The 21,790-nt window shown below is 36.5% G+C and overlaps 1 protein-coding gene across 2 annotated transcripts in view; it reads left to right on the top strand.

Annotated features, from left to right (window-relative positions):
• SMAD2 (SMAD family member 2) overlaps nucleotides 1-21,790 on the top strand; it is an 85,633-nt gene that overhangs the window by 57,914 nt on the left and 5,929 nt on the right. For both annotated transcript variants that reach the window (XM_068993955.1, XM_068993956.1), the window contains exons 3-8: nucleotides 855-944; nucleotides 1,999-2,192; nucleotides 3,198-3,332; nucleotides 5,535-5,609; nucleotides 19,662-19,715; nucleotides 20,849-21,061. In XM_068993955.1, the coding sequence (XP_068850056.1) occupies nucleotides 855-944; nucleotides 1,999-2,192; nucleotides 3,198-3,332; nucleotides 5,535-5,609; nucleotides 19,662-19,715; nucleotides 20,849-21,061 (761 nt within the window). The remainder of the gene's footprint in view (nucleotides 1-854; nucleotides 945-1,998; nucleotides 2,193-3,197; nucleotides 3,333-5,534; nucleotides 5,610-19,661; nucleotides 19,716-20,848; nucleotides 21,062-21,790) is intronic.

Genomic DNA, 21,790 nt, shown 5'->3' with positions numbered 1-21,790 from the left:
TAGTTCGATTCCAGACTGTTTATTAAGCTCTTCTTTTCCCCTCTTCTCACACAGATGAAGTGGTGGCAGGGAAAATAGGCAGACTTTTATCTGGGCCGTCCTTGTTCTTGAAAGAAATGTGGAAGAAAAATTTTGATTTTTGAAATTTCAAATCAGATTTTTCAAAAAATCTTCCCGGTGTATGTCTTTCAGGTTAAGAAAAACTAGATACAGCAACTTTGTCATAGTCATAGTGTCTTTTACAAATTTTGTACTTTCACATATCTTTAATCCCTGTAGCAATTTCTTAAAAATTTTCAGGTAGTGTGCTATGCTAGGATGGCTTCAAAATCCATTTCCTTGTCCTTTGTAGTAATAAGAGCAATAATAATTTTCAGTGAAACTGAATATGTATGTATCTTAAATAAGCTTGAAATTTTAACTGGATATATGTCTGTTTTAATTGAAATTTTATCTATGTTAAAAATACCAGTTGACATCCATTTTTAGATTTTTTTTTTAACTGGATTATAAAATGAAGCACTGTTAGTAAGACTTAATGGCATAGGAGCCTCTGTTGTGAGCAGAGGAAATTGGAAAAGGCACAGGTATGATTTCATTAAGCTAGAGAGCATTGGTGTTCACATTTTAAAAACATAATCATGACTTATCTGGAGTCACATGTTCCATTTTATTGGCTTCCTTCATATAGAAAATATGGAAATCAGCACTAAATGCCCGTGTAAAAGTGAAGCAGTGTATATTTTCTGGGTGAAGGAAGTATTCTGTACATTTTCCATGTTTTACATCATGGTAATTTGAATAACCATGCTTCCATGTTCACATCAATTTTTTGTTTTTCAATTTATGCACAGCACTTGCTCTGAAATTTGGGGACTGAGTACACCAAATACGATAGATCAGTGGGATACAACAGGCCTTTACAGCTTCTCTGAACAAACCAGGTGAATATTCTGCCCTCTATGGAATCCTAGAGATCTTGTGGGAGGGAGGGTGTTTTGGAAGACCTAAAGTGGGTTGCTTAGTATAATTTTGCCTAGGATGTTTCCTTAATGTAAAATAAGGCATGGCATTTAAAATAACTGCTTGCCACTACTAAAAATATATTAAATGTTTCCGCTGACGTGTTGATCAATGAAATTCTAGTTTTGAATCTTCTTTAAATTACTGCATCCCCTAAAGAATAGGAGCTTCAATAACTATATTCTCATTTTAGTGTGAGGGTAGATTATAATCTGTTGTTGGCCTAATTTTTCAGTAGATACATAACCAGTTTTTGCTAAATTTCTTGCTGTCATCTAAATCTCATCTTTATACTAATAAGTACATGGTTATTTACTGAACCCCTTATGTCACAATTAATGGTAGGCTGACTCGTTTTGGTTATTTTTTTTAATCACCTTACTCTCTCTTTTTGAGCATATTGGTATTTGTCCATTTCACCTCATCATTTTCATCACCATCTGCATTTATGTGTGAGCTATAGAAAATATACCTCAGTACTCAAAACAGTCACAACTGGGTAATGAGTCACGTTAGTTTTAGTAAGTTACTTTTACATCATTGTTGGTATTTGTCATTCTTCACACTAGTTCCTTTTTTCGATAGTTCAGTCACCTGCAGAAGTAACGCCCTTAAGCCTCCCTGAGTAAGAGTTTGAGTCACTAAAGATAGACGTTGATAGCATTTTTCAAGTGTAGCTGTATGAGACTTAAAAAAATAAAAAAAACACAACATTTTTCCTCCAAGCGGCTACCTGTTCATTGATTGACGTTTGAGTCATTTGTGTAGCATGTTTATAAGAAAAATACCCTAGTGCTGCTGCTTACCTTTATATCAGATCCATTAGATAGTTCGTTTTCCTTCCTTGTGCTCACTAAAACTAACTAAATGTCTGTCATTCCTTTCTTTATGCTCTTAATGTACTAGTTTAGCCCAATTGAGTATGTTTATTTTTTTTAAAGTTCCCATCTTTCTTCTCCCCTTGCTTCCCAACAGGTCTCTAGATGGTCGTCTTCAGGTGTCCCATCGAAAAGGACTGCCTCATGTAATATATTGCCGATTATGGCGCTGGCCTGATCTTCACAGTCATCATGAACTCAAAGCAATTGAAAACTGCGAATATGCTTTTAATCTTAAAAAGGATGAAGTATGTGTAAACCCTTACCACTACCAGAGAGTTGAGACACCAGGTAGGAAAATTAGTTTTTCCCCTCGTTTTAGTTAAATGCTTGAATTTAAGTATATTAGGTACTCTTACACCTAATTGACCCAGGAAACTTTACTATAAAACTCTAATAGTGAAAAGTGAAAGTGTTAGTTGCTCAGTTGTGTCCGACTCTTCGCTTCCCCATGGACTGTAGCTCACCAAGCTCCTCTGTCGGTGGCATTCTCCAGGCAAGAATATTGGAGTGGGTTGTCATTCCCTTTTCTTCCTGACCCAGGGATCAAATCCAGGTCCCCCGCATTGCAGGTGGATTCTTTATCATCTGAGCTACCAGGGGAGCATAAAACTCTAATTAAAGTTGCCTTGAATTCAGTATATTTTTTGGCAGTAATTAAAAATACTAAAAAAATGCTGATTATATGTTATGGAAAAATGTATCTTAGAGGGAAAGATATGTTAGTTTCTTGAAATAACATTTCACATCAAAGTACATATCTAGGAAATTCTAATCCTATAGACACACAGTCTGCCTAGAACTGAATAAGTCTCATTACCTGTCTGCTGCATTAACTGTTTTAAGTCATTTCGCTCTTTGGTTTTTTGATGTGTTTTAATGATACCATTTGTAACTAAGCAGTTTAGTAAAACTCAGAGCAGGACTTAGTTTACTTAGTACTTGAAATTTACTAGAATGCTGCTATATTTAGGGGGGAAAAGCTTGATTTCACAAATCTTTTTGCAACCTTTCCAGTGAGGATTTATGAACTTCTGTGGTCATGTAATACGATCAGGATCACTTTTTCCTCAGAAGTACAAGATAAGTCAGAACTTAGAGATTTAGATTGTGGACTTCGTGGTAAATTAAAATCATAATCAGGTTTGTCAGTTTCTCAGTAGCCAAATAATACCAAATAAGTCGATCCTAAACTTCAGAAATTAATCAGGCTAATCCTTTTGTGTGTGGAAGCTTTTAATAAAAGGGTCCGCCCTCATCTGCTCTGCCATTAACTTGGATTTCTCCCTCTTTCAGTTTTGCCCCCGGTGTTGGTGCCCCGGCACACTGAGATCCTAACAGAACTGCCCCCCCTGGATGACTATACCCACTCCATTCCAGAAAACACTAACTTCCCAGCAGGAATTGAGCCACAGAGTAATTATATCCCAGGTATTTTTGCCTTCTGAGTCTCCTAAACTGTGAGATAGATACAAATTTTGTTCATAAACATTCATCTATTAATAAATTAATAAGTTATGGTTTGGCTTTTTAAAAATTTTAGTTCTGCAGACATAGCAACATATATGTTGTACTGAAAAATGAGGAAACTTCTATTTTAGTTCTGTTTCATCTGGGACTCAGTAATGCTGAAAAATAAAATGAACTACATGATTCTCAAATTCTGCTCTATTACATTGTATGTCCAGTACAAACTAAAGGTATAAGCATGAGTATTTAGCTGTACATTGGATTTTTTGGTGTTTTAATTTTTTTCTCCGTGTGTAGTATTTATCTATTCCACTTTTATGTTTTATTTATACCACTGAAAATGTGTAAGGAACTTCAAGTTTCAGCTATAGTGAAAAAATTGTCTTAATGTGTCTCATCGTGGAAATAATGCTTGTTCATTGGAGGTAAAGACTTTTTAAAAACAGCTAATTTTAAAGTTAAAAAGTGTTTTCTGACTATCTTAATGCTTTTTTATTTTATTACTATTTATTCCAAAATAAGATTTAAAGCTGCCTTTATTAGGAAACATAAACATTTTGAGGAGTTAGTACAGGGCAGAGAGTTTGTTGTGGAAAATAGGGGCTAGGACAAGTGGAAGCAAGGTGAACACAAGGCATTTTGTAGGGAGAGGAATTTGACTGGAAGTAGTTACATTTGTGAGTAGTGTGTTGGATTGAGGGAGTCCTTAAATCTGATGTAGAAGTTAGTATAATTCAGCAATCCTTAGGAAACTGAGGTGTAAGCATTTGCTCTTGTAAGACAACTACCCAGTGATTATGTAGAAAGATGTTAATCAAAATGTTTGACTTTTACCTGTGGAGATATTTGGGCTGATTTTCCATCATCTTTGTTTAAATTTGGGTCTTTTACAAAGTGGAAAATCACGTGTAGATTATACTTAACCCGCTTTTCCGGACAGTGCCTTGGTGTTCACTTTTTATTCCACTGCGAAAGAAATTGTAACATTTCCTCCAAGACACTAGTATTATACCTTTGTTGTCTACTACTTTATATATAAATAATAATGGAGAAAAATGAAAAAGAATAGCATATTTTTGAGTTCAGTATTTTTCCCTGTTTACACCTTTGAGACCTGGTGGTTAAATTGGCAAAGCTTAGCTTTTTAAAATTTTATTTAACTTTTAAAATAGCACATAACTGAATATATTCTTATTTTTATATTCTTTGTTGTTCGAGTATTACTATGAAGGAATTTATTTTATTCTCATATTAAAAACTGGGGGGCACTGTCATTTAAAATGAAAAGTTTGATACTTAAGTTAAAACTTAAAATTAACTTATTGAAGAGAGATTGTCAAGAGTTCATGAAGGAGACCTTTACCCTGCATCACCTAAACTTCTGTTTCCTGCTTGGAATTGTGATTGGTAAAATTGTATAAATTTTTTATTTTACATGAAGCATATTCAGATATTCAAGTACTTTCTGAATATAAATATTTTGTTCATAAGCCATTTTGGAAATGACACATTAGAGTCTTACGTATTTTCAAAAAGTAATTGACCTCAGTTTTGTGTAGCAGCAGTCTTATTTGAATTTAATTTTCTGCCTCAAGCATTCAGGATTTACTGTTTAGAAATCACTCAAGCAATCTACTTTTTAGGTAGAATTCAGGCTAGACCATTCCTGAACTATATTACCATATTTTGCCCTATAGAACCTAGTGTAGTATGTCAGCCTGTTATTACTTTGTAATCCTGAAACCTGTGTACCTATGTTGTGTGTCTAAGTACCATTTATGATGGCCATTAGTTAAAAAATTTCTCTTTGATTACTAATTTCTTTTAAACATACTGATTAAGAACTGAGGCATCTTTGAAGTTATATTTTTGGCTCTTGCCCCAGAAAATATACAAATGAGAATGAGCCAGCTATGTAAATAATAGCTAAGACAATATGCACAGAGAGCTCAGTTGTGTTACAAGTGGGTTTTAAGGATTCAACTATAAAGTTTGGGTCAGAACCTGAATCATAAGCCCTCAGTATCCAATACTATTTTTTATAGTGATGTTATGTAACACTATATGTTATTTGGAGTGACTTGTTGGTTATCTGTGGTAGCTGGGAGAAAAGGCATTGAGATTAAATTGAAGCTGTACTTGATTTGTTCCAAACTTTTGTAGAAACGCCACCTCCTGGATATATCAGTGAAGATGGAGAAACAAGCGATCAGCAGCTGAACCAAAGCATGGACACAGGTAAAAAATACTTTCAAAGTTACTCAGTAATTAAATACACAATTTTGTCATGTTTGAAATTCACTAAAATTATTACTAACCCATATATTTAGAAAAGTTGGGACACCTATTTAAAAAAATGGAATCTTTTATTTTGATTTAATCATATTTGAGCAATCAGAGAGAGGGTGACCCTCTTTGTCAGTGAAAGATTAACACGTACTACTCTGCAGAATAACTGTTAAGATTTTCTCTTATTAGAGTTAAATAAAAATCAGGGAACACTCAGATATTTTTCAAGTGTTTTGTGGTTCTGTTGAAAGTTTTAGGGACTTTATGAATAAATGTCTTTGTGATGAAAGACTAATTAACCGAATAACAGGTTTTCAGAGGAACTTGGAAATAAGATATGGGGATCAGCTTTTTAGTGCTCTTTCAACTTAATAGTACTGATTTATAGTAGATTGCTTACATAAAGTACCTTGTATATTGTACTCGACCTACTTCAATTTCTAATACTTCGCTGTCAACTTTAAACACAATGAAGAAAAAATTTTGACATGTAATAAATGTTACACACATAGAGAAGTTGTTATATAACAGAATGTGTATAACCCATCATAACTAGTAGGTTACCAGTGAAGTAGCTGTGATGTCCCTGTAATTGTATATCTTGATCTATTCCATCCTGGTTGTATCTTAAGGATTGGACACCTTAATATCACAACCTGCCAAGTTACAGCATAGCTTTTCTACACACTGTATACTAAGGCATTCTATATTTATGATAATCTAAATGGTTTTCTCGGAGAAGGCAATGGCACCCCACTCCAGTACTCTTGCCTGGAAAAATCCCATGGATGGAGGAGCCTGGTGGGCTCCAGTCCATGGGGTCGCTAAGAGTCGGACACGACTGAGCGACTTCCCTTTCACTTTTCACTTTCATGCATTGGAGAAGGAAATGGCAACTGACTCCAGTGTTCTTGCCTGGAGAATCCCAGGGACGGGGGAACCTGGTGGGCTGCCGTCCGTGGAGTCGCACAGAGTCGGACACGACTGAAGCGACTTAGCAACAGTAGCAGCAGCAAGTGGTTTTCTAAATGGCAGGGGCTTGGGTGGTTGGCTTTATAATAATTCTGTTGCTTAAATTCTTTCATTATTTCGATTTCCAAGTAGAGAAGCTTCTGCTATAGCTAATCATACTTTATAACTTTTCAGAATAGTAAATAACAAAGAAAAGTAGATGATGGTCATTTGATATAGCATGTTGTGAATCTTTTTCTTTTTTAATTTTGGCTGAATGACTTATGGGGTTCTTCATTCCCTACCCTCAGCACAGAGCCCTAGCCACTGGACCCCACAGAACTGTATTCCTAAATCAGCCATGTTCCTTTTTGTCCTGTGATGGGCAGTTGCTTCTGTGACACTTAGACATGAATACCATAAAAATATACTCTGATGACATCATTAGTCATCAGGGAAAATGCAAATAAAATCATGGCATATCACTTCACACCCTCTAGAATGGCTGTAATAAAAAAGTCCACCTCTTTGTGAACCCATGGACTGTAGCTGCCAGGCTCCTGTGTCCATGAGATTTCCCAGACAAGAATCCTGGAGTGGGTTGCCATTTCCTTCTCCAAGGAATCTTCCTGACCCAGGGATCAAACCCAGGTCTCCTGCATTGCAGGCAGATTCTTTACCACTGAGCCATCAGGGAAGCGCCATAATCAGAAGAATAAGAAGTCTTGATGAAGATTGGAGAGGTTAAGAGTCTTCATACATTGCTAGTGGGAATGTAAAATGGTTCAGTTACCTTGGAAAGATTTGCTGTTCTTCAGAGTTTAATATAGAATAACAATAAGACCCAGCAGTTTCACTCGAGAAAATTGAAAGCATTTCCAAACTAAACTTGCACATAAATGTAAGCATTATTCATAGTAGTCTGAAAGTAGAAATGACCCAGATTGTCTATCAGATGGTTAATGGATAAATTAAATGAGTTATATCCATACTTGGGAATATTATCCAACCACATAAAGGAATGAAATACTGGTGCATGCTACAACGTGGGTGAACTTTGAAAGCATTATATTAGGTGAAAGAAGCCAGGCACAAAAGGCCATAAGGATTCCAATTTGTGCCCGTTGGATCCTATAGGTGAAACATGAGAGGAGCAATAAGATGAATATAATCACTGGTTAGGCACATCCCTGGTGGCTGAGTCAGTAATAAATCCACCTGCAGTGTGGGAGACCTGAGTTCCATCCCTGGGTCTAGAAGATCCCTTAGAGAAGGAAATGGCGCCCCATACTAGTTTTCTTGTCTGGAAAATCCCATTGACAGAGGAGCCTGGTGGGTCACAGTCCAGGGACCTCTCTGGAATGGTGGAAGGTTCTAGGTGTGTGCTGTCCACGTGGCCACATGCTGCTAGGAGTACTTGACGTAATTGGTGCAGCCAAGAACCTGAATTTTTATCTTTATTTGATTTAAACAGTGACATGTGGCTAGAGGCTGTTGTAACCTATCTGATGGCTATCGTGCAGGTGGTGTTTGGGGTCAGAGATCAGCTGTCTGCAGGGCTGCGTCTCCTGGAGCCAACCTAGTCCTGAGCAAGTGCTCAGGGTTGGAGGACCATGGCCATGCCCATGGGTGACCCCACGAGAGAGCACCTCTGAGTATGCACACCTCATCTTGGGACTGTGGGGCGAGGGTGCAGCAGGAACAGGCCTCACTCACTGCCTGACTCTCTGGACCTGTCTCCTCAGCTGCATGGAAATCCATGGTCACTGTGTAGGCCAGAGCTGGGAGGATGGGGAGGCCGCAGGCCAGCCCCTCTCCCCATGTCCCAAGGGCTGCCGATGCCCGGCTGACCACGCATCCACCTGCCCCGCAGCTGTCCTGTGCTTCTCAATGAATGTGATCAAGAACACACACTTTGTGTTTGACCAAGACCAGGTTCACGATAGCCATTGTGATGGTGGTAGCCACTGCCTATTGGTGGTGGCCCAGGCCTTCATGAACTTTTGCTCCACATCCAAGCACAAGTTGGGCAAGGACTTGCCCTCCAACAAGCTGGTCTGTGCCAAGGACGTCCCTAACTATAAGACTGTAAGAAAACCTTGAACTGTGTGGATCACAACAAACTGTGATCTCTGATCAGACCACCTTACCTGTCTCCTGCAAAACCTGTATGCAGATCAAGAAGCAACAGTTAGAAACGGACCAGTTCAAAATTGGGAAAGGACTGTGTCAAGGCTGTATATTGTCACTGTTTGTTTAACTACATACATCATGTGAAAAGCCAGACTGGATGAATCAGAGGCCGGAATCAAGATTGCTGGGAGGAATATCAACAGCCCCAGATACGCAGACGAAACCACTAATGACAGAAAGTGAGGAAGAACTATAGGGCCTCTTAATAAAGGTGAAAGGGGGAAGTGAAAAAGCTCAGTTAAAACTTAGCTTTCAGAAAACTCAGATCATGGCATGTGGTCCCATCACTTCATGGCATATAGATGGGGAAATAATGGAAACAGACTTTATTTTCTTGGGCTCCAAAATCACTGTGCACGGTGACTGCAGCCATGTGATTAACAGATGATTGCCTTGGAAGGAAAGCTGTGACAAACCTAGACAGAGTATACAGAGATAGCAGAGACATCTGTAGTCATGTCATACAGACGTGACTATACGACAAAGGTCTGTATAATCAAAGCTATGGTTTTTCTAGTAGTCATGTACAGATGTGAGAGTTGGACCATAAAGAAGGTTGAGCCAAAGAACTGACACTTTCAAACTGTGGTGCTGGAGAAGACGCTTGAGAGTCTCTTGAACAGCAAGGAGATCAATCCAGTCAGTCCTAAATGTTATCAACCTTGAATATTCATTGGAAGGACTGCTGCTGAAGCTCTAGTACTTTGGCCACCTGATGGGAAGAGCCAACTCATTGGAAAAGACCCTAATGCTGAGAAAAATTGACGGCAAAAGCAGAAGGGGGTGGCAGACAGATGGGATGGTTAGATGTCACCACCGACTCAATGGACATGCCTTTGAGCAAACTCTGGGTGATAATGAAGGACAGGGAAGCCTGGCATGCTGCAGTCCATGGGAGCCCAAAGAGTCGGGCATGACTTAGCAACTGAACAACAGTAATCACTAGTTATGGTAATGGATCAAAATCCAGTGGGGGGGCGGGGGGGCGAAATAAGCTGAATCAAAATGAATTCATTGTTTTGGGGCTAGCTTTGAACATAACCTGATATTTCTAATTCTGTTTCATTGGAGGAAATGTTACTATCTTTTTCAAAATGACACATTTAAAAGTATTTACTCTAAGGACAGTGACAGTGTGAATATTTGAGATGCTAAAAAAAAAAAAAAGTAGCTTTAATACTAGTCTACCTGCTATTTATTCTCTTAGCACAATGACAAGAATTTTCTGACTGCTGCAGGATCCCAATTGAGAACAAAATTGACCTCTCTTTAAACTCTGGTCCATACTTTTCCTGAGGGAAGACATGATTAAATTAATCGTTGAAACCCTTCTGGGATAGAAGGAGTTAATAGTTTTTAAAAGGGTAACCAGAGGGGGCATTCCCTGGTGGTCCAGTGGTTAGGACTCTGTGCTTGCACTTCAGAGGGCACAGGTTTAATCTCTGTTGGGAGAACTAAGATCCTGCAAGCCTCCGGGCCAAAATAAATAAAATTTAAAAAAAAAGCCAGTGGACAAATAAAGTAAAATACAGAACTGTATGAGCAGGTACGTGTTATTTTTTGCTTTGCTTTATGTTTTTAATTTCTCCGGTCAAGCCTTCATTCTTTAAACCCTGTGGACATTAGGGCTGAGGCTGAATGAACATCATAAGAAATACAGGTTTGGTTTAGTTCTAACCTTCTCTTCTTGGAACCTGGTCATTTTGTGTACCCCTAGATAAGGTTCACGTGCTCTACTCAGAAGACAGCATCTCTAACCAGATGCATGGCTGCTGGATAGCATGATTGGCCTCTGAACTAGACTACCTGGACTTGAATTGTCCCTCTGCTCTATGCTAGCTTGATAATGGCATGCAGTTTCCTTATCTGTAAGCTAGGGGTAGTATAGTACCTAACTCACAGGGCTGTGGGACTTCCCTGGTGGTTCAGATGGTAAAGCGTCTGTCTCCAATGCTGGAGACCTGGGTTCGATCCCTGGGTCGGGAAGATTCCCTGGAGAAGGAAATGGCAACCCACTCCAGTACTCTTGCCTAGAAAATCCCATGGATGGAGAAGCTAGGTGCAGGCTACTGTCCATGGGGTCGCAAAGAACTGGGCACGACTGAGCCACTTCACTTCACATAGGACTGTAATAGTAGCTGCTGCTGCTGCTAAATCGCTTCAATTGTGTCCAACTCTGTGCGACTCCATAGACAGCAGCCCACCAGGCTCCTCCATCCCTGGGATTCTGATGTACCTAACTCATAGTAAATACTGTATGCGTGTATTTAGAGAAAATATAAAAAAGATGAATTAACAATTAAGAAAGAGAAGAAAGTTGACTGCATGGAGATGAGAAGTAAATTGAGGGAAGTGAGATCTCAGAGCAGGAGCAGTCCATTGTCATGATTAGGATCTTCTCAAAATAGGAAAGTAATTTGCCAGGAAAAGAGAGTCAGGTTTGTGAACGTTAGAGTAATGATCTTACTGGGTGTGCCATGTCTGCAGTGTTTTATAGCTTTTAGCATAGATGTATAGCTGTTATGAGATGCATGCTTCACTGTTTTAACCTTTTACTGTTATTATAATTTTATTTTTCAATTGTTTATTCCTAGAATATAGAGTAAAATTTGATTATTGTCTGTTGATTTTTTTCCCTGAACTTTGCTAAAGTCACTTTTCGTATCTAGTATTCTGTAGATGCCTAAGATTTTCTGAAAACAGTTTTACTTCTTGCTTTCTCATTTTTATGCTTTTTTCTTTTTCTGTCCTGGCTAAGACCTACAGTAAACTGTTGAATAAAAATACTAAGAATGGATATTTTTACATTGTTCTTGATCATAGGGCAAATACATTTAATAATTCCTGAATAAGTGAGATGTTAATTATGGATTTTTAATGGAGTATCAGATTGAGGATGTTTCTTTCTGTTCCTGGTGCTTTGAATGTTTGTAATGAATGGCCGTGAAATTTTGTCCATACTTTTTCTGCGTCTCCGGAGAGGATCATGCAGTTTTATTCCTTTTTGAAGTGAGTTTCACGAAGTGATTTTTCTGATAACAAACCAATTTTGACCTTATTTGGTTATAATAAATTGTACTTTAATAAAAATGTTTATGGGTTTGATTTGATAGTTCTTTTAAAGGGTTTTCAAGTCTATATTTATAAGAGATTTTGGTCTTTAGTTTTCATATAATGTTTTTCTGTAGCTTCAGTATCAGTAATGGACTCGAAATTGGATGAGATTTTCTACTATTTTCTGAAAAATTTTGCATAGGATTGTTACTATTTCTTCCTTAACTACTTGATAGCTCCTACTAGAGAAACCATCTCTTAAAGGGAAGGGTTTTTAAATTGAAAGTTGTTTAGATTCTCTATTTTCTGTTTTTTATGTAAGTTTGGTAGCTTGTGTCTTAAAAGATAATTGTTCATTTCATCTGAGTGGTAAATTTTATTGCTATAAAGTCATTTCTAATGTTTTGTTATCCCCTTGATGTCTGTAAGATCATGCAAGTCTTGATGTACCATATTTTACTTATAATACTGATAATTTATTTTTTTTCTTCTTGATAAGTCTTGCAGGTGCTTAATCAGTTAATATTTTTAAATATCCAGTTTGGGGCTTCTTAAATTTTTCTACTGTGTTTCTCTTTTTACTACTTGATTTGTTTCTATTCTTCGTTATTTTCTTCTACTTAACTTTGCATTAAATTTGGTCTTTTTAGAGCATTGTGGTTTAAATTTAGATCGTTGATTCTTTTCTATTTTTTTCCCATTGATTCTTTTCTAATGTAAGCTTTTAAAACTGAAAATTGCCTTCCAACACTTATTTTAGCTTCATATCACAAATTTTAATGTTATTTTTCATTATTATTTGTTGTTATCATTTAAGTATTTTCTAATTCCTTTTTGATTTCTTTGATCCATGATTTTTTAGAAGTGTAGGGGCTTTCTAGACAGTTTATTGATTTCTAACTTAATTCCATTATGTTTCGTATATATTGTGTATGATCTCAGGCCTCCGAAATTTACTAAGAATTATTTTATGCCGCAGTGTGGCATACTTACTTTGATTTACAGTTCCATTTACAGCTGAAAAGAATTTTGTGCAGTTGTAGTGTTACTCTAGGTGTCATTTTTGGTTGAGGTCATTGCTGATACTGCTTAAATCTTAACTCTGACTTTTTTCTAAATGTGACTTTGGGTTTATCTCTTTCTCGTTTTAGTCCTGTCAGTTTTTGCTTCATGTATTTTGAGTCTCTTATTAAATGGCACACGTTTCGAATTACATCCTTCTGATGAAGTGACTCTTGTTATAGAATGTGTCTCATATAAACATAAGCATCCATCAACGTTGTGTATAAATGATGAACCCAAGCTTTCATTGGTTCAGAGATCTCGCTTGTTTTCTTTTCTTTTTCTTTTTTTTTTTATTAAATTTTAAAATCTTTAATTCTTACATGTGTTCCCAAACATGAAACCCCCTCCCACCTCCCTCCCCATAACATCTCTGTGGGTGATCCCCATGCACCAGCCCCAAGCATGCTGTATCCTGCGTCAGACATAGACTGGCGATTCAATTCTTACATGATAGTATACATGATAGAATGCCATTCTCCCAAATCATCCCGCCCTCTCCCTCTCTCTCTGAGTCCAAAAGTCCGTTATACACAGCTGTGTCTTTTTTCCTGTCTTGCATACAGGGTCGTCATTGCCATCTTTCTAAATTCCATATATATGTGTTAGTATACTGTATTGGTGTTTTTCTTTCTGGCTTACTTCACTCTGTATAATCGGCTCCAGTTTCATCCATCTCATCAGAACTGATTCAAATGAATTCTTTTTAACGGCTGAGTAATACTCCATTGTGTACATGTACCAAAGCTTTCTTATCCATTCATCTGCTGATGGACATCTAGGTTGTTTCCATGTCCTGGCTATTATAAACAGTGCTGCGATGAACATTGGGGTACATGTGTCTCTTTCAATTCTGGTTTCCTAACCCAGCAGACAATCTCTTTAACAAGTGGTGCTGGGAAAACTGGTCAACCACTTGTAAAAGAATGAAACTAGATCACTTTCTAACACCGCACACAAAAATAAACTCAAAATGGATTAAAGATCTAAATGTAAGACCAGAAACTATAAAACTCCTAGAGGAGAATATAGGCAAAACACTCTCAGACATAAATCACAGCAGGATCCTCTATGATCCACCTCCCAGAATTCTGGAAATAAAAGCAAAAATAAACAAATGGGATCTAATTAAAATTAAAAGCTTCTGCACAACAAAGGAAAATATACGCAAGGTGAAAAGACAGCCTTCTGAATGGGAGAAAATAATAGCAAATGAAGCAACTGACAAACAACTAATCTCAAAAATATACAAGCAACTTATGCAGCTCAATTCCAGAAAAATAAACGACCCAATCAAAAAATGGGCCAAAGAACTAAATAGACATTTCTCCAAAGAAGACATACGGATGGCTAACAAACACATGAAAAGATGCTCAACATCACTCATTATCAGAGAAATGCAAATCAAAACCACAATGAGGTACCACTTCACACCAGTCAGAATGGCTGCGATCCAAAAATCTGCAAGCAACAAATGCTGGAGAGGGTGTGGAGAAAAGGGAACCCTCCTACACTGTTGGTGGGAATGCAAACTAGTACAGCCACTATGGAGAACAGTGTGGAGATTCCTTAAAAAATTGCAAATAGAACTATCTCGCTTGTTTTCATATCTTTATTGCATGTATCAGGGACCCAGATGGGACGGCCGCATTCCAACCTCATAGACTATGAACGCTTTCCCAGAAGGTGAGGTTTACTCGGAATTTTCACCTGCCTTCAAGTCAGATATGGGAGTTAGAATTGGCAAATGAAGAGGACTGTATCTGTGCTTGAGCTTCTCAGATTCCAGTTGCCTGTGTGTGGCCATTAAATTTTTAGCTGGTTTGTCCTTTGGCAAAAACAGTCCTGTGTGTGCTAACTTGGCAGATACTCCCAGCAATGAAAATGGTTACCACTCCCTACTTAATGTAGGAAGAGCTCATCCCTTTCAGTAAATGACTTATAATTTAAATGAATCTGTAGTTTTGGGGTCACTTTTGGTAAAAATACAATTTTTAAGTGTTTCTGATACTTATTGTAGGAGTAAGGGTTTTTCCATAAGGGTAACCCTGTACAAGTTACTAATAGAAACAAAAGAAGAGCAACTGTATTCTCATTTTGAACACAATTCATGCTTATAGAAAACTTGGAAATACACAGAACATAATAAAGAAACATGAAGGAAGTATGTATTTTTTAAACTGGATTTACATAGTTCCTATATCTTATTTTTGCTTTATCTCAAATTTGTACCATTGTATGTCGAAAGTTCGACAGTGTTTTACAGATTAAACTTCCGATGCAGCATTTTGAATTATTCAACAAGTGGATATTCATTATGAAAAATTAAAAGCAGGTATTTTAATTCATAAAAAGCAGTACCACAATGAATGTCATAGAAGGATAGATAGAAAGAGACAGAGGAATTTGCACCTAGGATCTCAGATTCTAGAAATTGTGTTCCTGACTACTACACTATTGCACTAGGCTTCCTCTGGCTTGTTTCAGAAGAGATGGAGAAAAATGCCTGCTTTTGCAGTATTTGCTGAGGTAGGACTTGGTTGGTGATCAGGTAGGGATATGGTGGAAGGAGTAAACCAGCATGATGATCAGTTTTTTGAAAGGTTTGTGAATGTGATTGGTCTCTGTATTCAGTAAATGAGTTTTTTTAAAGCATATGTTTAAGCCTTTTTTGGTATAAAAACAAAATCATAGATAATTTTAGTTCTTTGGGACTGTTTTTTGTAATTTGAATTTAAAGATGATAAAATGAGATTATTTTAAGGCCTTTAACTTTTCTGTCTTCCCATATATGCCTTTTGGAAGAATAAGTCTATTTTTTTATTGGAAAGATAATAATTTATGGTTAGTTTGTATACTGAAACCTAAAGTAAAATATACATTTCTTTGCCATTAATTTTGCTCAAGAAATTCAAACTAATTTTAATATTTCTCAAAAAGTTATAAAATAGATACTAAATATGTAAGTCATATCAAAATGAATCCCATTTGGAGAGAACTTGAAGTTTTAAAATAATCTGAGCAAGAATTATGCAAGATATAAAACCACAGAAGAAAGGATTGTAAACTTAAGTAGGAACTCTGATTCATTGCTAATGGGAATGCAAAATGAATGGTATGGCCACTTTGGGAGACAGATTGGCAGCTGCTTACAAAGCTGCACATACTTAGCATACAATCAGCAGTCATGCCCCTCGGTAGTCACCTAAAGTTGAAAGTTTATGTTACGTACACCCAGAAACTAGCACTTGGATATTTATAGCGGCTTTATTCATTAATTGCCAAAATTTAGAAGCAACTAAGGTGTCCTTCAGTAAGTGAATGAGTAAATGAACTATGGCACATCCAGACAATGTTATTCAGCGCTAAAAAGAAATCTGCCAGATAAAGGCATGAAAATACATGGAACCTTAAGTGCATATTACAAATGAACTAAAGGACATACCTGTTTGATTCCAACTGTATGACGTTCTGGGAAAGACACAGACAGCTATAGAAACAGTAAAAAGATCAGTGATTGCTAGGGATGTAAGGGGAGAGAGGGATTAATACACAAAGATTTTTAGGGCAGTATAAGTATTCAGTATGCTACTACTATAATGGTGAATACATGTCACTGTACATTTGTCAAAATTTATAGAATGTACAGCAGCCAAAGATGAACCCTAATATAAATTATGGACTTTGAGTGATAATGTCTATGTAGGTTCCTCAGTTGTAGTAAATGTACATTGTGATGCGAGACACTGATGACAGGGGAGGTTGTACATTTGTGGGTAAATGGGAAGCCTTGTATATTATTAATGCTCAATTTTACTGTAAAGCTAAAACTGGTCTAAAAAATAATATTATTAAAATTTTTTTGATTTTGAAAGATAAAACCAAAAAACTTGGGGGAAATATGTATAAGAAGTCTCATAATTGATTTCTAGATTTAAAACCACAAATCAAGAGGTTAAAGACAGTGCTTAATAGATAAATGGACGTAAAGGACATGAGTGCACTATTTATAACAAAATAAAAATAAATAAAAATTTTAAATGTAGGAGTTGCCCCATTTAAATCTTTTAGATTGTCATATGTCAAAAGGTAGTGACATAGAGTGAAGAAATGCTCATAAACTGTTGGTGGGACCAAACATCCTGGGAGGGTACTTTGGTACTTATAAAAATTTAACCTCACATTCCTTTTGCTCAGCATTTCCTTGTTGAAAAATGTATCCTATAAATATATGCAAACTTGTGTGCACAAGGATTTCTCTAGATGTTTTAGCTTCAAGTAATAGAAACTAGCTTTAAATAGTTAAGTTATTGCTTCTCATAACTGCGAGTCCCAGACTTAAGTAGTAGCATGTATATATGAACAACTAACAGATTAATCATAATTTAACCTGGCTCTCTCTTTTTTTTTTTCGTTTCTAAAAACTTCTGCTACCTAATACATTTTTATCTTAATTTAATTTCTAAAAATTTTGTATGTGATTATAACCAACTTTTTGTAATCTTCAGTTCTAACTTTCATCACATACGACTAGACTCAGTCAGAATTAAAAAATCATGACTGCTGGTCATTTCTAATAAGTATTTAATAGAGAGAGTAAGCAGTTAAAAGATGTGAAAAATTGGGCCATTTCCTCCATTTCTAATAGTGGCTCTGTTTATTTTACCTTCGCTTCAGGAAACAGCAGTGGGTTTTAGTTCATTGTTCTAAATATATTTTGACCTTTCATAGCTGTACCTGTTATGACTTGCCAACAGATTTTTCAAACTGAGGAACAAAAAAAGAACACAAGAACTTTGTTATAGAAGGCTGTTCTGGCTTCTCAAAAATCATCGCCTGTTCTTTATTTTGTGATTCGTTTGTTTACGTGGGGGCTGCCGTTTTTCCCATGCTGCCTGGTGTTTTCGTTCATGGTCGGGGTGTGGAGAGGGAGGGGCACACCAGGGGGCTTCTGGCCTTACTCTACATCTATGCCATTGCTATAATTTTAAAACTGGGGAGCTGCAGGTCTTGCTTTTTCGGGTAACATTCTCAACATATGTAGAGGATAATGATGAGAAAACAAAGTGTATCCTACAGTTATGATTATTTAACGACAGTTTACGGCAAACGTGGTTCAAAATTTGCCTGAAATTGAGTGAAGTGACGTCTCACTCTTTCTTCTGTCTGTGGTGCTCCTTTTTCTTAACTTTTTGTGTTTGTGCCCCTTCCTTCCTTATTTTCTTGATCAGATTTAACCAGTTTACCTCAAACTGGAAGAAACAAATACTTTTTTGTGAGAAAATATAGTTTACCGAAACTGACTCCAGAGAGTAGAGCTGTCTTAACAGTCCTCTTTTGTAGAAGAAATAGAGTAATGTCTTAGAATAAACCCTAGAAAATTATTAACTGTAAATGATCTCACACAGGAGTTCTACCAAACTATTAAAGCATATGTTATTCCAGTACTACGTAAACTGTTACAGAACACAGAGAAGACGTAAAGCTTCTAGCTTGACTTTATGAGGCAGCATAACATTCGTGCTTATAACATAAATCTGCAGATCTTTACTGCATAAGAATGATTATTTATGTAAAATTTCTAAATAAAGAATTTTATCTCTCATCTTCAAAGCCAGCATCATACTTAATGGGCATATACTAGAAGTATTTCTTTGAAGTTAAGAGTGAGAAAAGAATTTCTCCTATCACCACTTTTAATCAAACTGTCACATACCCCCAAATAATTGATTAATCATGTCACATAGAAGTTTTTAAATTCTGTTTAATCAAAATTGGGCTGAAAAATAAGACAGATGAATAAGTATTTGCATCCCATACCATGAAAGGACTAATATTGCTAAAACATAAAGAGCCTTCTGTAAATCAGTGAGAAAAGTGATCAACACCACAATAGAAAATTGAGCAAAAGAAAAGAACAGACTATTTACAGGAAGGAAATAAAATATAAACAAATATCAAGCTGCTGGGTGTCATTTATAAGGGAAATGCAAATTAAAACTATACTTGTTGAGACCTTGTTCTCATTTATCAGCAATAACACATGAGCCTCCCCTCACTATTTTGTGACTGGGAGTGTAAACCGATACAACCTTTGAAGATGACGATTTTGGCAAAATTTATCCAAGTTACAGATGGAGAGTCCTTTGATTTGGCAATTTCCCTTTTAGAGTCTATCGTTCAGATACAATTCAGATTATGCAAAATGTGCAAGATTAGTAACTTATTGGAATCTTGGTTTTTAAAAGCAAAAGACTGAGAATAACCTGAACACCTGTCAACATGGGATCATAATATACCATAATGTAAGGGGAGGCCTGGCGAGCTGCGATTCATAGGGTCGCAAAGAGTCAGATACCACTGAGCGACTGAACTGAACTGAACTGAATACAAAAGCAAAGTTCAGAATTGTGTTTACCATTTGTACATAAAAAGCAGGAGGCACAGAAATATATTTGCTTGTATGGTTTGCAGAATATTTCTGGAAAGGTACACCAAGAACTGGCAACATTGGATGCCTTTCAAGAGGGTAACTTGAAACCAGGACTTTTTTCTCTCTTTTATATATTGAAGTTCCCGAAATTAAACATCCCATTAAGCATTTGAATTCTTGGCAAATTATCTGTGTTATTGTTTATGATTATTAATACAGCTAGATACAATAAATTTTATTATTTGGTCACAGGTTTTGAAAATACTTTCTTTCATAAGCTATTTTAAAATTGAATCCTTTTGTTTCAGGATCTCCAGCAGAATTATCTCCTACTACTCTTTCCCCTGTTAATCATAGTTTGGGTAAGTTGCAAATACTTACAAATACTCTTCCACCTTTTTATTTAAATGTCCTTTCTGGTAATTATTTTCCGTATATAGGAGAAAGAGAGCTCAGTGGGTAACAGATGATTGTTCAAATTAGTGCTTTTTTAAAAATGATATTGATAATGTGCCTCAATATTACTAAAACACCTTTCTCCTGGCACATAATGAACATAAGTTAATTTTTATTCATGGAAATCATATCCATTATTCATGAGGAATTTTATGTCCTATATGGCTAGACTTTATGGGTATATTTAGTTCCTATTATATTTTGTAATAGTGATATGGGAGATATATACGTGTGATTGCTAATGTGTGTGTATTCGTGTTGATACATGTGCATATGTATGTTTGTGTGTGTATATGCACCTTGGTCTTCATTTTATACAGTTTCACAATTTCTCTTTAGTTTCTACACATTGGAATTTATTCTGCAAAATTGTCGTGTTTTTTTCTGTGGTATTCCTTATGCATTTTAATCAAAATTACAGCACTGAAATATATATGGTCCTTGTTTTCCCATGAAATATGTAGATTCTTTCACTTTATACTGTGTTTCCACTTGCATCCTTTGTGTTATATTACTTTTTGTTCCTTGTGTATATGCAGGCTTTCTCTTTTTGTAATTAGGGTAACTCAGTGAGAATCTCATGTTAAAATTGACAAATGTCATGTTTCGTATCCTGTCATGACAGGTTTTGTTTTGTTTTTTAATCCTTGGCTGTTGATGTATTAATCCTTGCTTTAGCTTTGTTCTACTTGATCCTACCCAAAATTAATTGTATAATGCAAATTGACTTATTTTACATGTGGTGCAATTGGGGTAGAATTACTAATAGAACAAGTAATGCACCATAAAGTCTAAAAAAGATGTTTGAAGATTTGGATGACTTAAGGAGATAGGGGAAATTTGAGAAATTGAAAATCTGCTGTGATCTTTGGAATCTGGGGTTCGTGATGTAGATGTTAAGTCTGTTTCCTGGGCTATTGCCAGTATAGGCTGGCATAGAACACGTAAAGATAATGATATTCAGTCTATTCTTGGCTTGACATGGCTTGAATTGTTCACACAACATTTCTTTTATGGGTTTGTTTTTCTCCTCTGCCAGACTTGCAGCCAGTTACTTACTCAGAGCCTGCATTTTGGTGTTCAATAGCATATTATGAATTAAACCAGAGGGTTGGAGAGACCTTCCATGCCTCACAGCCCTCACTCACCGTAGACGGCTTCACAGATCCATCAAATTCTGAGAGGTTCTGCCTAGGTTTACTCTCCAACGTAAATAGAAATGCTACGGTAGAAATGACAAGAAGACATATAGGTATGTTTATTTTCCTTGTGTGAAAAACCAATGCCATTTACTCATAGCGTGAGCACTGTGTGGTTTACCACATCAAGAGATTGTGTGCAAGAAAGCCTGCCTTCTCCCTGTCAGCTTAAGTGCAGTCACGTTGCACAGCTTCACCTCCTTCAGTAGTGATCCTGGTGATCCTTCCTCTCTCTGCAGACTTTTATCTTCAGTTCCTCTTTATTTGGCACCCTCGACACTGGGAAGTCCATCAGTAAATATGTGTTAAAATGCCTTTGCTGAGCCTCTACCAGTCATAAAATGGTCATGTTCAGATTTTAGGGTTGTAATTTTAGCAATTTTTTTCAGTTTGTTTACATCTCCTAGTTTTTTCTCCGCTTCAGTGAATTCATATATTAGATCTGTACACTATTAATCTAAAGCAAGATATCTAAGACAAAAACCACCATTAACTTGTTCAGAAATAATTCAGAGGATCTTAGAATGTGGTGGTCCCAGGTACCCTCTCAGAGAGTTTATGAGGTGAAAGCTATTTTCGTAATGGTACTAAGATGCCGTTTGCCATTTTCACTCTCTTGTGACTCGACAGTGAAATATTCCAGAGCTTACAAGGCTTGCGATTTTGCAAGAAGTTAAACATAGACTCTGATGAGAATTCTTCTGTCTTAAGCCAGACATTAAGGTTTGCAAAGATATAAAACTCTTCTCACTAATTTTTTCCTTACTTGGGAAATAACTTTT

Source organism: Capricornis sumatraensis, chromosome 21, assembly GCF_032405125.1.
Source record: "Capricornis sumatraensis isolate serow.1 chromosome 21, serow.2, whole genome shotgun sequence".
NCBI classification, from domain to species: Eukaryota; Metazoa; Chordata; class Mammalia; order Artiodactyla; family Bovidae; genus Capricornis; species Capricornis sumatraensis.
Note: the sequence above shows the minus strand (reverse complement) of the source record. Positions and strands in the feature narration are given on the sequence as shown.